The sequence below is a fragment of the Carettochelys insculpta genome, chromosome 13, assembly GCF_033958435.1.
Source record: "Carettochelys insculpta isolate YL-2023 chromosome 13, ASM3395843v1, whole genome shotgun sequence".
Taxonomy (NCBI): domain Eukaryota; kingdom Metazoa; phylum Chordata; order Testudines; family Carettochelyidae; genus Carettochelys; species Carettochelys insculpta.
The window spans coordinates 24,395,866-24,413,227 of record NC_134149.1 but is presented as its reverse complement, the minus strand read 5'-3'; the positions used below and the strand labels follow the sequence as shown (position 1 = coordinate 24,413,227).

General features: G+C 49.5%; 1 protein-coding gene across 5 annotated transcripts in view; it reads left to right on the top strand.

The window, feature by feature from the left end:
* Window positions 1-15,737, top strand: part of EDA2R (ectodysplasin A2 receptor) — a 29,992-nt gene extending 14,255 nt beyond the window's left edge. For 3 of the 5 annotated variants that reach the window (XM_075008090.1, XM_075008092.1, XM_075008091.1), the window contains exons 6-10: window positions 1,695-1,859; window positions 3,314-3,460; window positions 5,158-5,681; window positions 6,775-6,826; window positions 7,313-15,737. In XM_075008090.1, the coding sequence (XP_074864191.1) occupies window positions 1,695-1,859; window positions 3,314-3,460; window positions 5,158-5,681; window positions 6,775-6,826; window positions 7,313-7,599 (1,175 nt within the window). In that variant the 3' untranslated portion in view covers window positions 7,600-15,737. Of the gene's footprint in view, window positions 1-1,694; window positions 1,860-3,313; window positions 3,461-5,157; window positions 5,682-6,760; window positions 6,827-7,312 lie in introns of all 5 variants that reach the window. The other 2 variants (XM_075008093.1, XM_075008094.1) reach the window with 2 other exon arrangements.
* The last annotated feature ends 1,625 nt before the right edge of the window (window positions 15,738-17,362 follow it).

The following is a 17,362-nucleotide window of genomic DNA, read 5'->3' as shown; positions in this document are numbered from 1 at the left end:
TTGTGTCCCTCAGGGTGTGGCTTTTTATGCTCTCAAGGGATGTTAGTGAGACCGAAATAATTGGGTAGGGTAGACTTGCCCTAAGTGGATGGTTTTGCTGTATCCGCCCTCTCAAAGGCTGGGTTTAGTCATTTAAATGTCCACTGTCCTTGTTTTGGAATTTATTACTCTAGCAGGGGCAGAAGAATTGTGCTTCAGTGAGTTCTGACCAAGGAAGCCCAGACAGTGGACATATGGAGGGGAGGGGTACATGAAGGCAGACACACCATGTGAGCGTCTGTGTTTGGTCAGACATGGCAGCTCAGCCGTTCTTTACCCTGCAGTGGTTTGTTTGTAGTGTTAAAAGTCGGGGGGACGTCAGCTCCCTGGCTTGGCAGCCGTTCTGCAGCTGGGTGATCATTTCAGCTGTTGTTTCTCAGTCTTCCTGGGTCCCGTTGGTGGTTCTGCCAGTGAGTCACGCTGCCTGTGGACGAGTCACTTAAGCTGCGTGTGGCTCAGTTTCTCCATCTGTAACCTGGAGCTAAAAATACAGTGCTGTTGGGTGGCACCAGATTATGTTCAATTTTTAAAAACACCTCAGGGGTTTAGGAGCCTACCTCACATTGACAGTAAAAATAATTAATGGACTTAGGCTCCTAAGAGTGACAAGAGGTGGAAGGAGTAGTGGAGTGGAGCAAGCCAGTGGTTCATATAATTCAATATCCCCTAGCTCTGGCAGTCTCCACTTTGGAGTGACCAAAGTGGCTAACAACAAGCAGCCCCGTACCACCTTGAAGACTAACGCATTTATTAGGTAATTAGCTTTCGTGGGTGAGACTCACTTCCTCAGATTGGGTCTTACCCATGAAAGCTTATGAGCTAATAAATAAATGTACAGTAAATTCTTTCATATCCAGCAAGTCCTGGGACCAGGAGGTTGCTGAATATTCAAATATTCTGGATAACAGAGAGGTACACCTAGCAATGCATAACACTGAAGAAAAACAAGTTTAGATATTAAGAAACAAACAAAAATGTATGCAGAGTACTTTATTTACCATCAACAGTAGTATTGTACGTTGTAAACTTATACTATATTTGCTGTATTTATTTGTATTTACTCTCACTGTACTGTATTTAACGGAAAACGTAACTAAACTTTACGTATGGTTCAAATGCCGGTTATTTGAGAGTTCTGGATGATAGGATGCCGGATAGGAAAGAATTTACTGTATTTGTCTTTAAGGTGCTGCTGGGCTGCTTGTTATTTATGAAGCTACAGACTAACACGGCTACACCTCTGAGTCTAGGTGTCTAAGGCTACGTCTACACTAACCCCAGACTTCGAAATGGCCACGCAAATGGCCATTTCGAAGTTTACTAATGAAGCGCTGAATATGCATTTCAGCGCTTTATTAGTAAACTTCAAAATGGCCATTTGCGTGGCCATTTCGAAGTTTGGGGCTAGTGTAGACATGGCCTAAGTGTGTTAACTTTCTTTGACCGTCATTGGGAATTAGGCTCCAGGTTGAACCCTCTTGTCCTAAGAGACATCTGCATGTATGTGTTTCATATTCTGGCGACTGGCCATGCCCTAATCACTCCAGGCTGATTCGTGCTGTGCTGGCCCTGTCTGCTTTCTTCTGTGTAGCATCCTGCCACATACCAGGTGGTGCCAGGACTCTGACCTCTCTCTTTGGCTGGTGTGTTTGCAGGCAGCTCCAGCACAGGCCTAGGGAAGTCAGCAATCCCCACGGTGCCCCCTCAGGATACCACCTTCCTCGTGCTGACCAGTAGCGCACTGGTCATCATTGTGCTGGTGCTGCTGGCACTCTCCATCATCTGCGGCAAGCGCTTCTGGAAAAGCCAGTGTCAGCGAGGTGAGTTAATGCAACGCTGCCTATTACTGGTCCTCTTCCCCTGTCCCTTTTCCCCTAGGAGCAGCCAGAAGGAGCAGGAGGGGGAAGGTGTTCGAGCTCCGGCATGTCCCTTTCAAGGGCAGTGCTTGCTCATCCGGGCTCTGGGTCGAGACTGAGGAGATGTTGGCAGAGGTGGAGGTGAGGGGGCCAGGACTGGAGCAGCAGTGGATGAATCAATTAAGAGGATGAGGGAAAGAGGAAGGAACAGTAGGTTAGAGAGAGAAGATCTAGGTGCATTGGCACAGCTGCCTGGGGAGCATTACACAGCTCCATGCTAGGCAGGGAGCCCTGATTGCTGCTAACTCTTACAGGCTACGTCTACACGTGCATGCTACATCGAAATAGCTTATTTCGGTGTAGCGACATCGAATAACATCTACACATCCTCCAGGGCTGGCAACGTCGACGTTCAACTTCGACGCTGGGCAGCACCACATCGAAATAGGCGCAGCGAGGGAACGTCTACACGCCAAAGTAGCACACATCGAAATAAGGGTGCCAGGAACAGCTGCAGACAGGGTCACAGGGCGGACTCAACAGCAAGTCGCTCCCTTAAAGGGCCCCTCCCAGACACAGTTGCACTAAACAACACGAGATCCACAGAGCTGACAACTGGTTGCAGACCCCGTGCCTGCAGCATGGATCCCCAGCTGCCGCAGCAGCAGCCAGAAGCCCTGGGCTAAGGGCTGCTGCACACGGTGACCACAGAGCCCCGCAGGGGCTGGAGAGAGAGCGTCTCTCAACCCCTCAGCTAATGGCTGCCATGGCGGACCCCGCTATTTCGATGTTGCGGGATGCGGATCGTCTACACGTGCCCTACTTCGACGTTCAACTTCGAAGTAGGGCGCTATTCCCATCCCCTCATGGGGTTAGCGACTTCGACGTCTCGCCGCCTAACGTCGATTTCAACTTCAAAATAGCACCCAACACGTGTAGCCGTGACGGGCGCTATTTCGAAGTTGGCGCCGCTATTTCGAAGTAGTGTGCACGTGTAGACGCGGCCACAGTTACCAGATAAATCACCACGCCGCATGACCTAGCTCTGGGGTGCTCAGTCTTTTTTCTTTCTGAGGCCCCACGACTTGGTATAAAAACTCCACCAGAGCCCAGAAGCAAGGCAGTTGTCAGTGGTTCCATGCCACAGGGGCCACCGAAGCTAAGTTGCTGTGTATTTGGCTTCAGTCCTAAGGGGTGTGGCTCAGGGCCCTGGGCTTCAGCCCGATGGGGCAGGGCTTTGTCTTTCTTCCCTGAGCTCCAGCAATTCTAATGCTGGCCCTGCTTGGCAGACCCCTTGAAACTTGCTCACAGCTCCCCAGAGGACCCCAGACCTCTTGCTGAGAGAACTGCTGGCCTAATGCATTCTGGGAAAACAAGCTGGATCTTTGCTGATATCAGTTTCTCTTTATCCTTTAAAGTATTTCTGAGGACCCAGAATTTCTCGAGCCAGAGAGTGATGTTCCAGGCCTCAGCCATGCCAAGCAGGTTTCCCTGTGAGGAGCAGATGTCTGGCCCCTGCTGCTTGGGTGTGAAGAACCTAAGCCCTTGCTCCAGGCAAGCAGAAGGTAAATTCTCTTTTTGCTCTGCTGCTTGAGCTTGGGTCTGGGTGGAAGGTCAGGCTGGGCTGTAACCCCTCCACACCCCAATGTCTGCCCAGTTTCCATTCCTCAGGCAGAAAGGCTCAGCCCTTGGGGGAAGGCTGTCAAAATCTCTCCTGCCAGGTTCAGCCACTGGGATAATCGAAGTGAAGAGCTCAGTGCTACTAGGAATCTTCCTCTCGGCCCGGGATTCCCAACCTATGGGTTGGGACCCAAACATGGGTCACCATTAGATTTCCTAAGGGTTGCTGGCTGGGCGGCTCCGAGCCACATGTGGCTCTTAAAGGAGCCATTTGCGGCTCTGGTGCCACTCACTCCTCTGGCTCCCAGCCCCTGCCCTGAAGCACTGAAATGGAATTTAATTTACTTGGTTTAATGGCTGGCAGGAGGGATCCGGACGTAAAATCAATGACAGTGACTCCCATTTCAGTGTGTCAGGGCAGGCAACTGACCCACCGCAGGTGAGGGAAGGGAATAGGAGAGCTGGGGGAGCCACACAGAGGAAGTGGCAGCAGCAGCCCAGCAAAGGAGCAGCGGGAGGCAGCAGTGGCTCTGCGGAACTCCCATGAGAGGTAGGTGGGAGGGCGGGGGTCTGAAAGGGGTCTAAGCCTGGGGACAGGGGGAGCACAGGAGGGCTGAGAGCCAGCCAGGACTCTGCACCCTAGTCAGCTCCCAGCTGCAGCGTCCCCCACTCCAACCGGCACTGCCAGCCAGGACTGTGCGCCCCAGCTGGCTCCCAGCTGCAGGGCTGCCAGGATCCCTGCCCAGGTTTTTGGCAATCTTATGCCAGACAGGCAGCCCTGGCTGGGGATCCCACAGGTGGGGCTGCCTGTCCTGCATAAGTTTTCCATAAATCTGGCAACCTTGGCTGAGAGGGGTTTCAGCCGGGGGTGAGAGAGTGCGTTTTTCCCAGGTGAGAACTCCTCCCACCCCCCTTGTTTATGATTGCCTGGTCAGCACATCTTCCTGAATTATCAAAATGGATCCCCGTCTCGAAAAGGTTGGGACCCGCTGCTCTAGGCTTTTAGGGTCCTGTCTATAATTCCTGGTAGACCAGTGCGCCGGCGGACAATCTTCCAGGGTTCGATTTAATGTGCCTAGTGGGGTCGCGCTAAATCGAATGATCAAGGCAGCCCCATTGACCCCAGTACTCCTGATGGTTGCGAGGAGTAAGGGAAGTCAGTGGGTGAGTTTCTCCCATTGACTTCCCCTGGAGGGGTCAGTGGCAAAAATCGATGTAAGACGCACCAACTCCAGCTCCGGACTTTCATTACTGGAGTGGCGTATCTTAAATTGATTGTTCCCCCTCGTGTAGCTCTGGCCTCGGTTCTGGGTAAAGGGTGGAAGTCTGGGGAGGGGTCAGAAGACATGGGCTCCCTGCCTCCAGCTTCAGTATCTCTCCCTCTGGGGCTGCACGGGCTGGGGAGCAGAGAGTGTGTTGCTGTTGCAGTGGGGGGTCTGCCCCCTTGCTTTGCACAGTTGTGCTCACTGTCATCTCCTGGACAAAAGGCGCGGAGTAGTACTGTCCTGTATGGTCCTCTGTGGCAGGGGACCAGCTGCTGCAGTGCAGTGCCCTGTGGGAGGTGGGCTGATTGGAGGGAACCTAGGTCCCAGCAGGTGGGGCGGCTTATGGTACTTTTAAGGCAAGAGGATTCTGGTTCCAGGTCCTGTTGAACCGGTTCAGTTCATTTTGGACGGTGAAGCTGTAGGCCTGCACATCCCTGCTCTTCAGCCCAATTCGGAGGCAATTGCTGTCAGCCCCAGTCCCAAATCCCAGCTGCCGAGGAGCGTCTTGGAGACCCAGCCCCTGATAAGAAACTCAGGGAGCAGCGAGTGTTCTGCAGGTGGCTCTTCATCCTCAGATGCCTGGCAGAGTGCAGCTGGCTTCACGGAGGCCCCCACTCGTCTCTCATCGTGTGCCTCAGAGATGCAGTCCAGGTGGCCTCACGCCCCAGTGGAGTGCACTGAGCTAGACCTGCAGAGATTCTCCACCCAGGTTGAGTTCACTGGCACCAGAAGCCAAGAGGATACGCAGAGGCAGGCGGCTCACAGACATACAGATGGGTTAAGTCTCGAAGTGCCCCTGTGTGGTGCTCATCAGATAAGACAAAGAGAACTTGCTCTGGAGCTTACCAGGGGATCATCCTCATCCTTCCAGAATCCCACCGCTGAAAGCAAGGAGCAATCTGTAAGTTCCCCCTTACAGCTTCTACAGGCCTCACACAGGGAGGGAGAGGTTAGCAGAAGGGCTTGGGATACAAAACCTTTCATCCCCCGGGGTAGATTCAGATCCAGCACTGGCTTGTTATGACCAAAAGACATCACCATCTGCCATTCAGGCTTTGTCTGCACAGGAGACCAATGTGGAAGAAACACAGCCATTGTCTCAAAATGATTTTTGAGATAACGGAAACACAATTCTGGGATCTCTGTACACTGCATTGCAGGAGGAATACAGGGATGCCTCGAAATAGCCTTTTCTGAAATCCACTTGAAATAAACTATGCAATTTGAATAGTGCAAATTGCATAGCTTATTTCAAGGTTAGGCTGTCGTGCAGACACAGCCTCAGTGACCTGTGTGCTATGAGTTTGAAAGGGACATAGCCTAGTTCCCATTGGCCAGGGGAGCATGTGACACTCAGCACTTTCACCATTAAATTGGTGGGTGTTGAGAGTCTAAGGAAAGCTACCAGTTGTGGTGCTTTTTCAGTGTGCAAGGAACTAGTCTAAGACACAGCAATGTGTTTCATGAGGGTCACCAGTGAGCTATCAGCAAAACACAGTCAGTAGCTCCCTGAGTTGAGTTCACATACCCAGCCTGGCAAAAGGACAGAGTCCAACCACATCCTTAACTCCGCAAGATCTGTGCCCTTCACTTGATCCTTGCATCACCCCTGGAATCATCTTTGTGTGTTTGCCAGGGTGGAAGGCTGAGCAAGTAGGGAAAAACTCAGCTTCCTAGTCCATTGGGTCATCTGGTCTCCCAACCAGTTTGTGATGGATTAGTGATTAACGTAATTCAAGTCTAACATGTGTCCAGCAGGTAACTAACTTACTAGCTTAGATCTGAGTAGTTGTTTATGGAGGGGGTGGTTTGCTGGAAGAACTTAGAGCATCTTAACGGGGTTCCTGCCCTAACTGAGTGGTGATGTCTTGACTAGAAATTCCCAGCCCGCTGCTAACATGAGAGGCCCTCTTGGTGGAGTGCTGACAAGATCCATCTGTGATTGTTGCTCATCCTCTGATGAATCTCCCCAACCCATAGGGTCTTTCTCTTAGCAGGTGACTGACGTCCTCAGCCTCGTGAGTGAGATTAGCAGCGCCACACAAGGTGAGCGGATGTCTGGGCTGAGTTTTTCAGCTGTGCCCTTGCTCCCCAGGGGTTCGCGTGGAGGCAGCCCATGCGGTGAGGGACACTTGCAGAGCCCCAGCCTAGCCAGTGTGATGCTGACACAGAGATCTCTGGCTGACCCTCTTTCCCTGGGCCTGTGGCATTAATGTGGGGATTGGGTTCTTGATTAAGACAGCCCTTCTGTGACACTTCCTTGAATGTGGGAGGGGTGGGGGAACAGGCACCTACTTTACCTCTACTAACAATGAGGTGTAAACTCCCCTGGGGCTGAGAGCCAGGTGCCATGAGGCTAAGCTTTAAAATGAAATGCATTGGTGCCTCGTGGCAGAGGTGAGAACAGGCAGAAGGTGGATTTTCAGCTACTTATCTGATGAGTGGGGGCAGGGGCCCTGGTATAGGCCTCGCTGCCTTATTTGCAAGACACTGGGTAGATGGGCTCTCACCTCACTTTGCTGCCATCCCCAGGTCTCCCCGTCGCACAGCTCCCCCCGTCCTTGGTGCAGCCGCTTGGCTGCCAGTTGGACCCGTGCTTGCCTGGTCTCAAGAATTTCAGGCACGTGGGGGTCGAGCTGGGTGTCCCCTACTGCCTGGTGAGCAGGATGTCTGGATTCAAGCAGCTCGTCGCTCACCTCACCTCCTCTGGAGACACCGTCACTGTTACCACCCTGGCCGGGGTCCTTCAGCAACTCCAGCGCTTCGACGCCTTGCTCCTACTGCGCAATCACCTCCTCCTGAGCCAGGCCCAGGGCTGACAGCACTAGGGGGAATACACCTTGCTGTCTCAGCACATGGGCTGGGGGAGCAGCTCCAGGCAGAGTCTGGGCCAGAAGAACCACGCCTGATGCAGTTGCATGGTTTCCTACCCACTCTTGTGGGTTGTGTGGAGGTGACCTGTGGGCTGGAGTCACAGGGGGACCAGGAATGCCCTGCACCTAACAAGAATGATGGCCCCATGCTCCTGGGAGCGCTCATTCAGCAAACCTCTCTTGACCACTGCTTGAGCCATACCTTATGCAGCCGATGGTTGCCAGAGGCATGTGGTACTTCCAGACTTTGCCTTTCTTCAGACGTGTTTATGTTAATGCCCAGAGACCTTGTGGCCCTTCGTGGTCACTGCACAAGGCTGCTGGGTCATTTGAATCCATGGGGTCATAATGGGCTCTGACCTGCCAAGCACATGGTGCTTCCTTGAATCACATCTCAGCTGTAAAGACTGAACTGGAGGGTTGAGCATAAAAATATCCCTCGACTATCAGAGGGAGCTTGGAAGGTCGGGACCCTCTCTTGGATTTCTCCCCCTCATAGGGTTTCCAGATTTTCTGGGGAGAGTTTGTGGGACAGGCAGCCCCAGTTGCGAGATCCCCAGCGGGGAGGCAGGGTGGGGACCAGCAGCCTCATGGCTGGGAGGATACTGCCAGGCTGGGGCACCGTGTACCCCAGCCAGCTCCTAGCCGCAGGGCTGTCAGGTTCCCCCACCCCCCCCGGCTTGGGCTACTGGCAGGGCTCTGTGCCCCAGCCGTGGGGCTACCAGGGACACCCCCCATGGGGTTCCTATGGCTGGGAGCCAGCTGGGGCATGAAGCCCAATCAGCAGCCCTAGCCATAGGACTGCTGGGGTCTCCCGCCCCTGGGCTGGGGTTTCTGTGGCTGGGAGCTGTCTGGGGTGCAGAGACCCACTGGCAGCTCCAATAGCAGGAAGCCGGCTGGGGCTGGGAATTTCCATGACAAGTCCTGCAGTCCTGCATTTACGCAAACATGTTGCCGTGGGACATTTTTGCATAAAAGCAGGAAGTGGGACTTTTTGGTCGCATTCAGGACCATCCCACACATTGCAGGACATCTGGCGACCCTACCCCCTCAGCTGATTGTATATTCCTCTCAGAGGCCTGTTAATCACTTGGATACCTGTCCTCCCCTTACAGATGCGCCTTCTCCATTTGGCAGACATATTCTGCTGACTTTCTGCTGTGGCTGCCTTTTTGTTCACTTTTGGTGCACCAGTGAGGTGACCTGTTTTCAGAGGGGGCCAGTTTGGCCACCTTTCCTTTACTTCTGGCGGGTGCTCCTGTGCTGAATTTCTGTGTGCCATACCAACAGAGCAGTGTGTTTAATTTTATTCCCTGGCAGTGGGAGGATGCAGTTTTCATAAAGGGATATTTCTAATGGCGAGCCAGGAGTTTTTTAAGCATGGTGGAATTTGCTCCCATGCAGATGGTAGAGTCGTTGCTGCATCCCCCAGTCCTCAGCTAAGCACCTCTGCTCACTTGTCCTAAGGAGCTTGCCAAGTCACTCGTCCATGCTGTTGTCTGGAGGACATTATAGCTAGAACCTTGTTATTTTCTGCTCTTCTACACATTGCATATGTGACCCAAACAAAGCTCTTGTGGGAATCTGAATGTGTAACCCAGGGTAAAGGTCTCCCTTCCTTTGCCCCTCCTGTGAGGTCCGTGTCTCTCCCCTTCAAAACACTACATGGAGATCTCTTGGCCTGAATGGTGCCCCTTTGAAGTGCAGACTGAAGATGACTTGTCTTTCAGCTCATTCAGTGCCCACTTCTCTTGCTGACAGATGCAGGCCACTCCCATTGGCTTTTGGGAAAGTGTGCGTGTTCTTCTGTCTTTTAGCGGGAAAATGGAGCCTGTGGGATTTAGTACCTTACATAATTGTAGGCGTGGGAATTAGGGATGCCAGGTGTGCAACAGGCTTTTCACCCACTTCCCCATGCCCAGGGGCTGGCCCCACCACCGTCTCTGCCAGCTCCATAGCCCCAGCGTCCCACTGGCCCCGGTAATTTTGCCACCCCATGGAGTGCTGCTGTCCCATGGGCTCTGCAGCCCGCCATCCCTAGAGTCCAGACTACTGGGTCTGGAGGCCGCACTGTCACTCCGGGTCCTGCCACTGGCCCAGGGTTTGTAGCCACGTCCAGCTGTGGCTAAGTAGCCAACTCTTCCTGATCAGATGGACTGGATGCCATTTGCAGAAATGGTGTCAGGTGGAGGAGAGCTGGAAAACTTAGGTGTGATCCCAGTCTAGGCAGTGAAGGCACAAACAGGTTTTATTGGGGGAGGGGACACAGCTCAGCATCCCCACCCACCCCAGCTAAACATAGTTCCAGTGCCAGTGTACATAGCTAGAATGAAATAATCTCTGGATAATAATGGAGGGTTCCACAATGGCATAACCATTCCATGCCCTTGTCCTGGTCAATTACAAGCCAAAAGGACAGGACCCCTCTAGAACTAACTTTGCCAAGTTTAAAAGGGAGCTGCTGGATGAAACGCCATGGAGTATTCTCAAAGGTCTATTTTCTCATGGCTAGTACTGCCATATGTATACTGCCTCCTACTGGAATTAATCAGACCTTTGGGTGGTCAGATTGAGATCATTTTATGAAAGGAATAGGAGACTAAGTAGTAATGAAGGTTGCCATTAGCTTCAAAGAACAGGAAAGTATGATGCCTCATCCCGGTGCCTGGTGGGTTTGATTTAGGTGATGACTCCAGTGTCTGGAAGTTTGTGTCCTCCATTAAGCTGACTGTTAAAGTAATCAAGCCATTAATGGAGCGGCAGCCTTATCTGAAAGTAATTCTGTTGCTCAGACTAAAGATGACCTCATTTTCTGGTCTCTGAGAAAGGCTGCTGCACAGGAACACGCCCGTCTGAGTTTATTTTCTTTTGGAGGACGTGTTGGAGCTGGCCATGGGTTGGCTTCATTAGACTTCCTGGAGTTCTGGAGCTGGGGCCTGGAGGCAGCTTCTCAGGTTGGTGGCTGCCAGTTTCTGTGCTGTTTTCTGAAAGCTGCCACCAGCCTCTCTTCCTTACTGGGCATTAAGCAGGAGGAGCTTAAGCGCTGAACTGCAAGCTGATAAATTGAATCAGAGAGGGGAAGATGTAGCATATGAAACAATCCAAGTCTCCCTCCAGGCTGGAGACATCCTGCCACTGGATGGCTGCCCTGACTGAGAGGAGCAGTGCTGATGTAAGCTTTTAAAAGCAGTGCCATTGTCAGGGGCAAATAATTCAGGAGAAACCCAACACGCCTCACACTTCCTGGAGAGAGGCCAGGGCGGAGGTAAGACAGGAATCCAGCCCTGGTGATCAGCTGTTTGTATGGCTGCGGAACACACCCATGGTCCATTTACCCTAGCAATCAGGCCATGAGTCATTCTCTGTTATAGAGATGTGTTTTTCAGCCCTGGCACTCAGCTGAGATGGGATTCCTTTCACAGTGAGGTCATTTTCGCAGAGCAGCTGCTCTGTAGGGTCAGGCACTGCTGGTAGCAGGGCTGTACGCTTTGCCGTGTATTCAGGCAGATGGGGGCTTTCATTCCACTTCCCTATGAACAAAGTTTCACTCCCCTTCTCTCCAGGTGGGATTGCACATGGCTCTGTCAGGTGGCTGATGACAGAGGCTCCCTAAAACACCATCTCCTGGTGGATCTTTCCTTGGTTTATGGCACAACCTTGACAGCGTGTGGATGGGAATGGGGGTGCCTTTCTCCCACTCCCGCCTGGGTTCGTGTCCCTGCTTGCTGAGCTGGCACTTTAGAATGGAGAAGGATGTGGCTAGCTCCACACTGCTCGTAGTGCTGGTGTTGCACTGCACAACGTTTCTCATGTGTGCTGTATCGCGCTGCCTCTCCACATGGAATTGCTTGTTCCAGTGGATGCTTGAGACCCATATCTGGGGCTGGCTTTGGGGTTGCCCCATTTAGCCACCCACCCTTTCACCCGCCTCCCCCCGGGTGGTGGGGTTCAAGTCCCATGTAGAGTTACCAGTCTCAGGAGCTCTGAGTGATGCTCAAGGAGTTTCTCTGGTGCTAGGGTCCCTGGAGCAGTAGTGTGTGGTAGGGCGGGTGTTCTGCTGAGCATGCGTAGTGTTGCCGAAGTGCGTAGACATGGGGAGCAAGATTTCAGACCATCTGCCCATGCTTAGCATTGTGGGCACAGTTCATCCTTCCACAAGCTTCGGGAGAGGGAGCTGGACTCTCCCTGATTAAACGCTTCGCCCCATTCCAGATAACAGGCAGAAGCTGTTGACGCTGCTGTGCTGCCTTAATTTCATTGATATTGCCTGAGCATTGCTGGAGTGCCAGAGACCTCGCTGTTACATTTGGCAACACAGCCTCCCTGCTGCCGGGTCTTGCAGGTATGTTCTGGGGGAGCTGAGGGGCTAGAGAGCAGGAAGGCTGATGGTTTTCACTGTGTTTAGTAAACAGCTCCCCAGAGTGAAAAACATATGGCTTATGCCAGTTACCAATGGTGCTTGACAGCCATTAAGATATAATAGGACAAAGCAGAAGGATGGTCTGGTGCATAAAGCACGGCACTGTGAATCAGGAGATCTGCACCTACTGAATGTGTTTGCAAGTCACTTTCCATCTTCATACCTGTTTTACCCTCCTCTGACGTATGGGCAGTAACACAATCCTACCTCACAGAGCTGTTGTAAGGATTCATCCGTTGATGTTTACAGCACCCTTTGAGATCCTTGTACAGGGGACGAATGAGAATGGCAGCTGTTCCAGTAGCATAAACCGTTAAAGCCACAGGCAAAACTATCATTAAGTTCAATGGGATCAGGATTTAGCCCGTGGTACATGGCTCCGCTCTTCCCTATCCTGTGTCTCAAGCTGGCCTCGTCTCCCCTTATATGGGAATTTTCTTAGCTCTGTTTCCTGTCTTCTTTGCACTCTGGTTCTTTCCCCTAATTTACATGTTACATTCCAGTAAGTACACAGTATTATTTTTAGTCTGCAATTTTCTGATGTCACTTGTGTAGTCCAACCTCAACGACTCAGCATTACAGAGAGACAGCATTCTGTGACCCAGGGATAGGCTGCTCTGTGTACCACATCTTTTGTGCATTCAGAGATACCCCCGAGCTGCTGTTCTGAGTCGGAGAACTTGAAAATGTCTGAATACTTTTAAAATAGCAGTTGATTAGAAACCCTAGTCTTGACAGTTCCAGTGCTGGGCTAGCTCAAAGCATGTCAGCACTAATTAACTGGCAAGTAAAGAGTGTCTTAAACAGACTGAGACATTATTGTGATTTCATTATTAAATGTTACAGTTGAAAGTTTGACAACAGGAAATTCTTATAATACCAAACCCATAGCAATCCCTTGGCTTTAATAGCTCTGGAGCCTAAAGTTGTCTGAGAATAAAGGCCTCACGGGAGTGTATAATTATAATTTACTGAGGTTTGCCTTTTATGGACTAATTAAAAGCATGGTATCTCCCGGCTGCCAGGAGGGGACAGTATTGCCTTGCTTATACTCGTGTGCATTCAGCCTCGGTGGTTTGTCACTAATACATGCGAAACATCTTTAAGACCTGAACTTGATGAGGACAACAGGCAACCCACATGGCCACCCGCAGCTGGACACATACTTTCCCTGCCTGCCATTCACTGCCAGCAAAGTCTAGATCAGCTCCAGCTGCAGTGTTTGAGACTGCCTTGCAATAAACAGAAGTGCTGAACATTTTGTAAATAATCCCTCATTATGGGTTTACTTAACGATGCAGGACTAATTAAAAGGTGCCTGAATTGCAGCACATTTCAAGACAAACACAGATCTGGGTTCAAGATTTTAAGCTAAGTTATATTAACATAAATTTGTACTAATGTCATTGTTGTAAGTGTCTACTCTGGATGTACCCTAATACCAGCCTGAAATCAGGCGTGATGGATTTTCACCTGCCCTTCATGCCTTAATGATGAGTTATTACAGTCAACAGTTCTGCCCCATGAGTTACTTTTGCAAGCTGATTACATAAGTGTCCGTTGATTTCAGGGGGAGCACTGCATGAACCCAGCAGTGCCTCCAAACCCCCCCCCCCCCGCCCTGCCAGTTCTCAGGTGGAATCAGCCCCCAGCTTCCTGCTCCTTCATATTTTCAGGGTCTCTGGTGTACGTTAGTGCCCAACAGTGTAATCACATCAGTAGGAATAAATGATCACTGTGAGTTACACTCTGGAGAGAGAAAGCTAAGCATGGGTCAAGTCTGATGACCCTTCCATAAGTGTTAACAATAAGTGATTTCTGTATATGAGTATTCCAGTGGGTGTTCCTGATTCTTGCCATTTGCTGATGGGTTGTTTTTGCTTTCCCCATTCACCAGCAAGGACAATGTGCTGATTGACATGTATTGAAAAAGAGGTTTTATGCTTTGAAAATGTAATCAGAGTGGCCATGTCCCTTCCTTAGTTCAAGGTTTGCTTATGTTTGTATGGTGCTCTGTCATTTTTCAGCTGTCTGCAATGTTGTTCAGAGGCTGATCAATATTTGTTAACAAACCATATTAACTTCTGCCTTATGAAAGCAGTGGTTGCAGTGTAAGCAGCTTCTTGGTTCAAATATAGCATGCAGATAAGCTACTCTGAAGCTCACTCTGCCTGGGTACACAGCCAATCAGCGCATAGCTGTCCAATTATGGTGTATTTAATGGAAGAGTTTAACTAGATTTTAGTTACTCTTCTGCATGTAGAAAATAGGGGGATCAAGTAACCCTTTGTGCAAATAGTCCCTGTCTGGGTCATCCCGTTGGCTTCAATTAAATTATTTGAAAAAGGATTGATTATATGACTGAGGGGTTGGAGGATGGGGCCTTTAATCATTATGAAAAATATAACTGGAGTTCAGGCCCTTTTTTCTGCTTTGAGATAACTCAGTAGCAAAACTGCTGTTGACCAGAGTTGGGCAGAGCCCAAAGTAATTTACTAATGTTAGAATTTTCAAGAATTTCAACGCATTTTGCACTGCTTTTGAGGGTCCAGCTTGAAATGCCTGAGAATTGATTTTGGCAGCTCCTCCAGAAGCCTATGGCAGCTGTAAGTATTTAACAACTCTGAAAATAAGGCCCAGGTCATTTCAGTTTGGCTACAGAAAATTATGGCATCTACAGTCAATGGCTATTTTGAAGATCTGGCTGCAAACTAGTGAGATTTGTTCTTGACTTTTTTATTAATTTTTAAGAAAAATTTCAGCACAGTATATATAATATGAAATCTGCAGAAATCTGTGACTGTTTCTGTTTTAGTGTTGAACAAAGTTGGGGGTAGGAAATCTCCAGAGAGTGTGAATCCCAAATTTCGGAGTAGAAGGCCACTAATACTAAAGATAGCTTAAGACTGAAGAGTGAAAGGAAATAAAATTATTCATCCTGTGTAAGAGTTCATTTGGAAGTAAATTATTTAGAAATATAGAAATAATTTCCTGGCTCAACTTCCACTTTCCCAGTCATTTCTGAGACCTGAATTCAGGAAGGAATTTAGTACATTTCTGAAGTCTTTCCATGTTCAGGACAGCAGTTAAATATATTTGTATTTTTAAGTATGTGCTTAAGTCCAGTTGTCCTTAATGTCATATAAGTACGTCTTTTGAATGATTCTTGAACAAGGATGCTGAACTGAATTAGTCTGAATATGCTGGTATGTGAGCAGATAGCACCTGGGAAAGCTCTCTTTTAGTGCTCAGGACACTCTTAATTATGGTGTGTTCAAAAAATCTACTTGAAGTGCTGGCAGGAAGTCCTCATTGTACTCATCCTTGTGCTTCTCATGAGTTTTGTTGTTGTTTCTGTTAATTTTTTTTTTTTCAATTGCTGTAGTCAGGGATGACCCATGGAAATACATAGGCTTTGAATTTTTATGGTGAGTATTAATTTTGTAAATGTTTAAAACAGGTTATTGATATTTTTGTAAAGTCATTGACATTGTAAATCAGGGCTGTAACTCATCCCTTTTTTCCCCTGTCATCAGTTTTAAAAAACATCCTGTGTTTTAGTGGACTAGGGAACGTTTTGGGGCTTCCCACATTCCATCCTGGACTCGGTGCTCTAGGATGTTTTTTGTATTTGCAATTAAATACATTAAAAGAAAATATTGGTGTTTTTCCATGTTTTCCCTCCCCATTATGATTCTCTAACATATGCAGAATATTACACAGAATTATGGGATGTTCCACGTGTGCTTCTTAATTGGTAGGAAAAATAAAAACAGTGAGGAAATAAGGTATGAGCACATGAAAGGGGGCGGAGTTAAGGGTTGTATGTGTGACAATTTTGGTTGGTGTGTGGTTCTTGATCTGTGAAAGTGAGACCACCTGTTTAGGTAGAAAGTGTAGGCATCTAACTTCAAGCCCTCTGCTTTGGAAATCTTACTCTGGCCTACACTTGAAAGTTGTATTGGTACTGGGGTGATGGTGTTTTTTTTCCACTGAAATACTTAACGCTTGTACAAGCCCTAAAATGGAACCCGTTATACTGGCGTATAAGTGCCTTATACAGGAAGGAGAATAAACTGAACAGGAATAAATTCTATCCCTACAGACACCTTGATAGTGATATAATTGTGTCCACACTAGGGATCTTGTAACACTTTAACCATGATGATATAATATGTGTGTAGACAAGTCCTTAGTGAACCTATTCTTTGTGAAGTGCACCTGAACCACACAAACCCAGGCCTGGTGTAGGGCTGCAGTTCATCTTGCAGTGTTGCTAAAGAAGCTGCTTTCTTGGAGCTGAGTGGGCAGTATCGCATCTCCATTTTCAAAGGTGCTTGAAACAGCTCCCAGTTAAGGGTATGTCTATGCTGCAGTTAGACACTCACAGCTGGACCCCTCATGCTGACTTGGACTGAGGGGCTGTAGATGTTTGGACTTGGGTTGCAGTCCAAGCTCTGGGACTTCTCCCAGTTTGCAGGGTCCTGTAGCCTAGGTGCCATACTGAGCCTGACTGTGTACACTGCAATTAATCTCCCCTTAGTCCAAGCCAGTTGGCACAGGCCAGCCCTGGGTGCCTAATTGCAGCATAGACATATCCTTAGAGTTACTTATGAACCATAGAACTAAAAGTTGTGCTGGGCACAGCTGAGCAGGATGGAGGGCTTCCAAGTGTAAACCATCTCCAGTGATCTGCCTGGGTTGATGCCCTGGGTATAATGTGCCATGTGTTCTTGAACCTTGGCCTTGGTTGTTCCAATGTGTTGGTCTGGGGTTGAAGGGAATGCTTCCAAGATACCAAGCAGATTTTGGCTGAGAGAGATGAAGCCTGCAGTTAACCTCTCTAGCTTTAATAATGTCGATCTGCTGCGCAGTTCCGCAATATGGCCACTGATGCGATACGTACCCAACACAGCTAATGAGAGTTCCAGGGGATAACAATTAGTGCACCTGCTTATACAGGCAGGATCAGCAAGGCCCAAACTATGATGAACCCCAGAAGTGGCAAGAGACGTGGGGTCGGGGGAGCATATTAGTAGGAAGCCCAGAGGAGCAAGGAGAAAGGGGAATCACTCTGCAGTCCCCCTCTGGTTGTGAGAATGTGGAGGAAAGGCCTAGACTGGGGCACGTGAACCTTAAACCCAGGGAAGGGCCGTGGGGAAAGGCCAAGGTAGGAAGAAGTCCGGGGAGGCAGCAGAGGGGTCTGAGGAAGCAGTTCATAGATCAGCTGAAGTCCCCTACCAGCAATGAGGAGAGTTCTTGAGGAAACACCCTGGCACAAAGGACTAC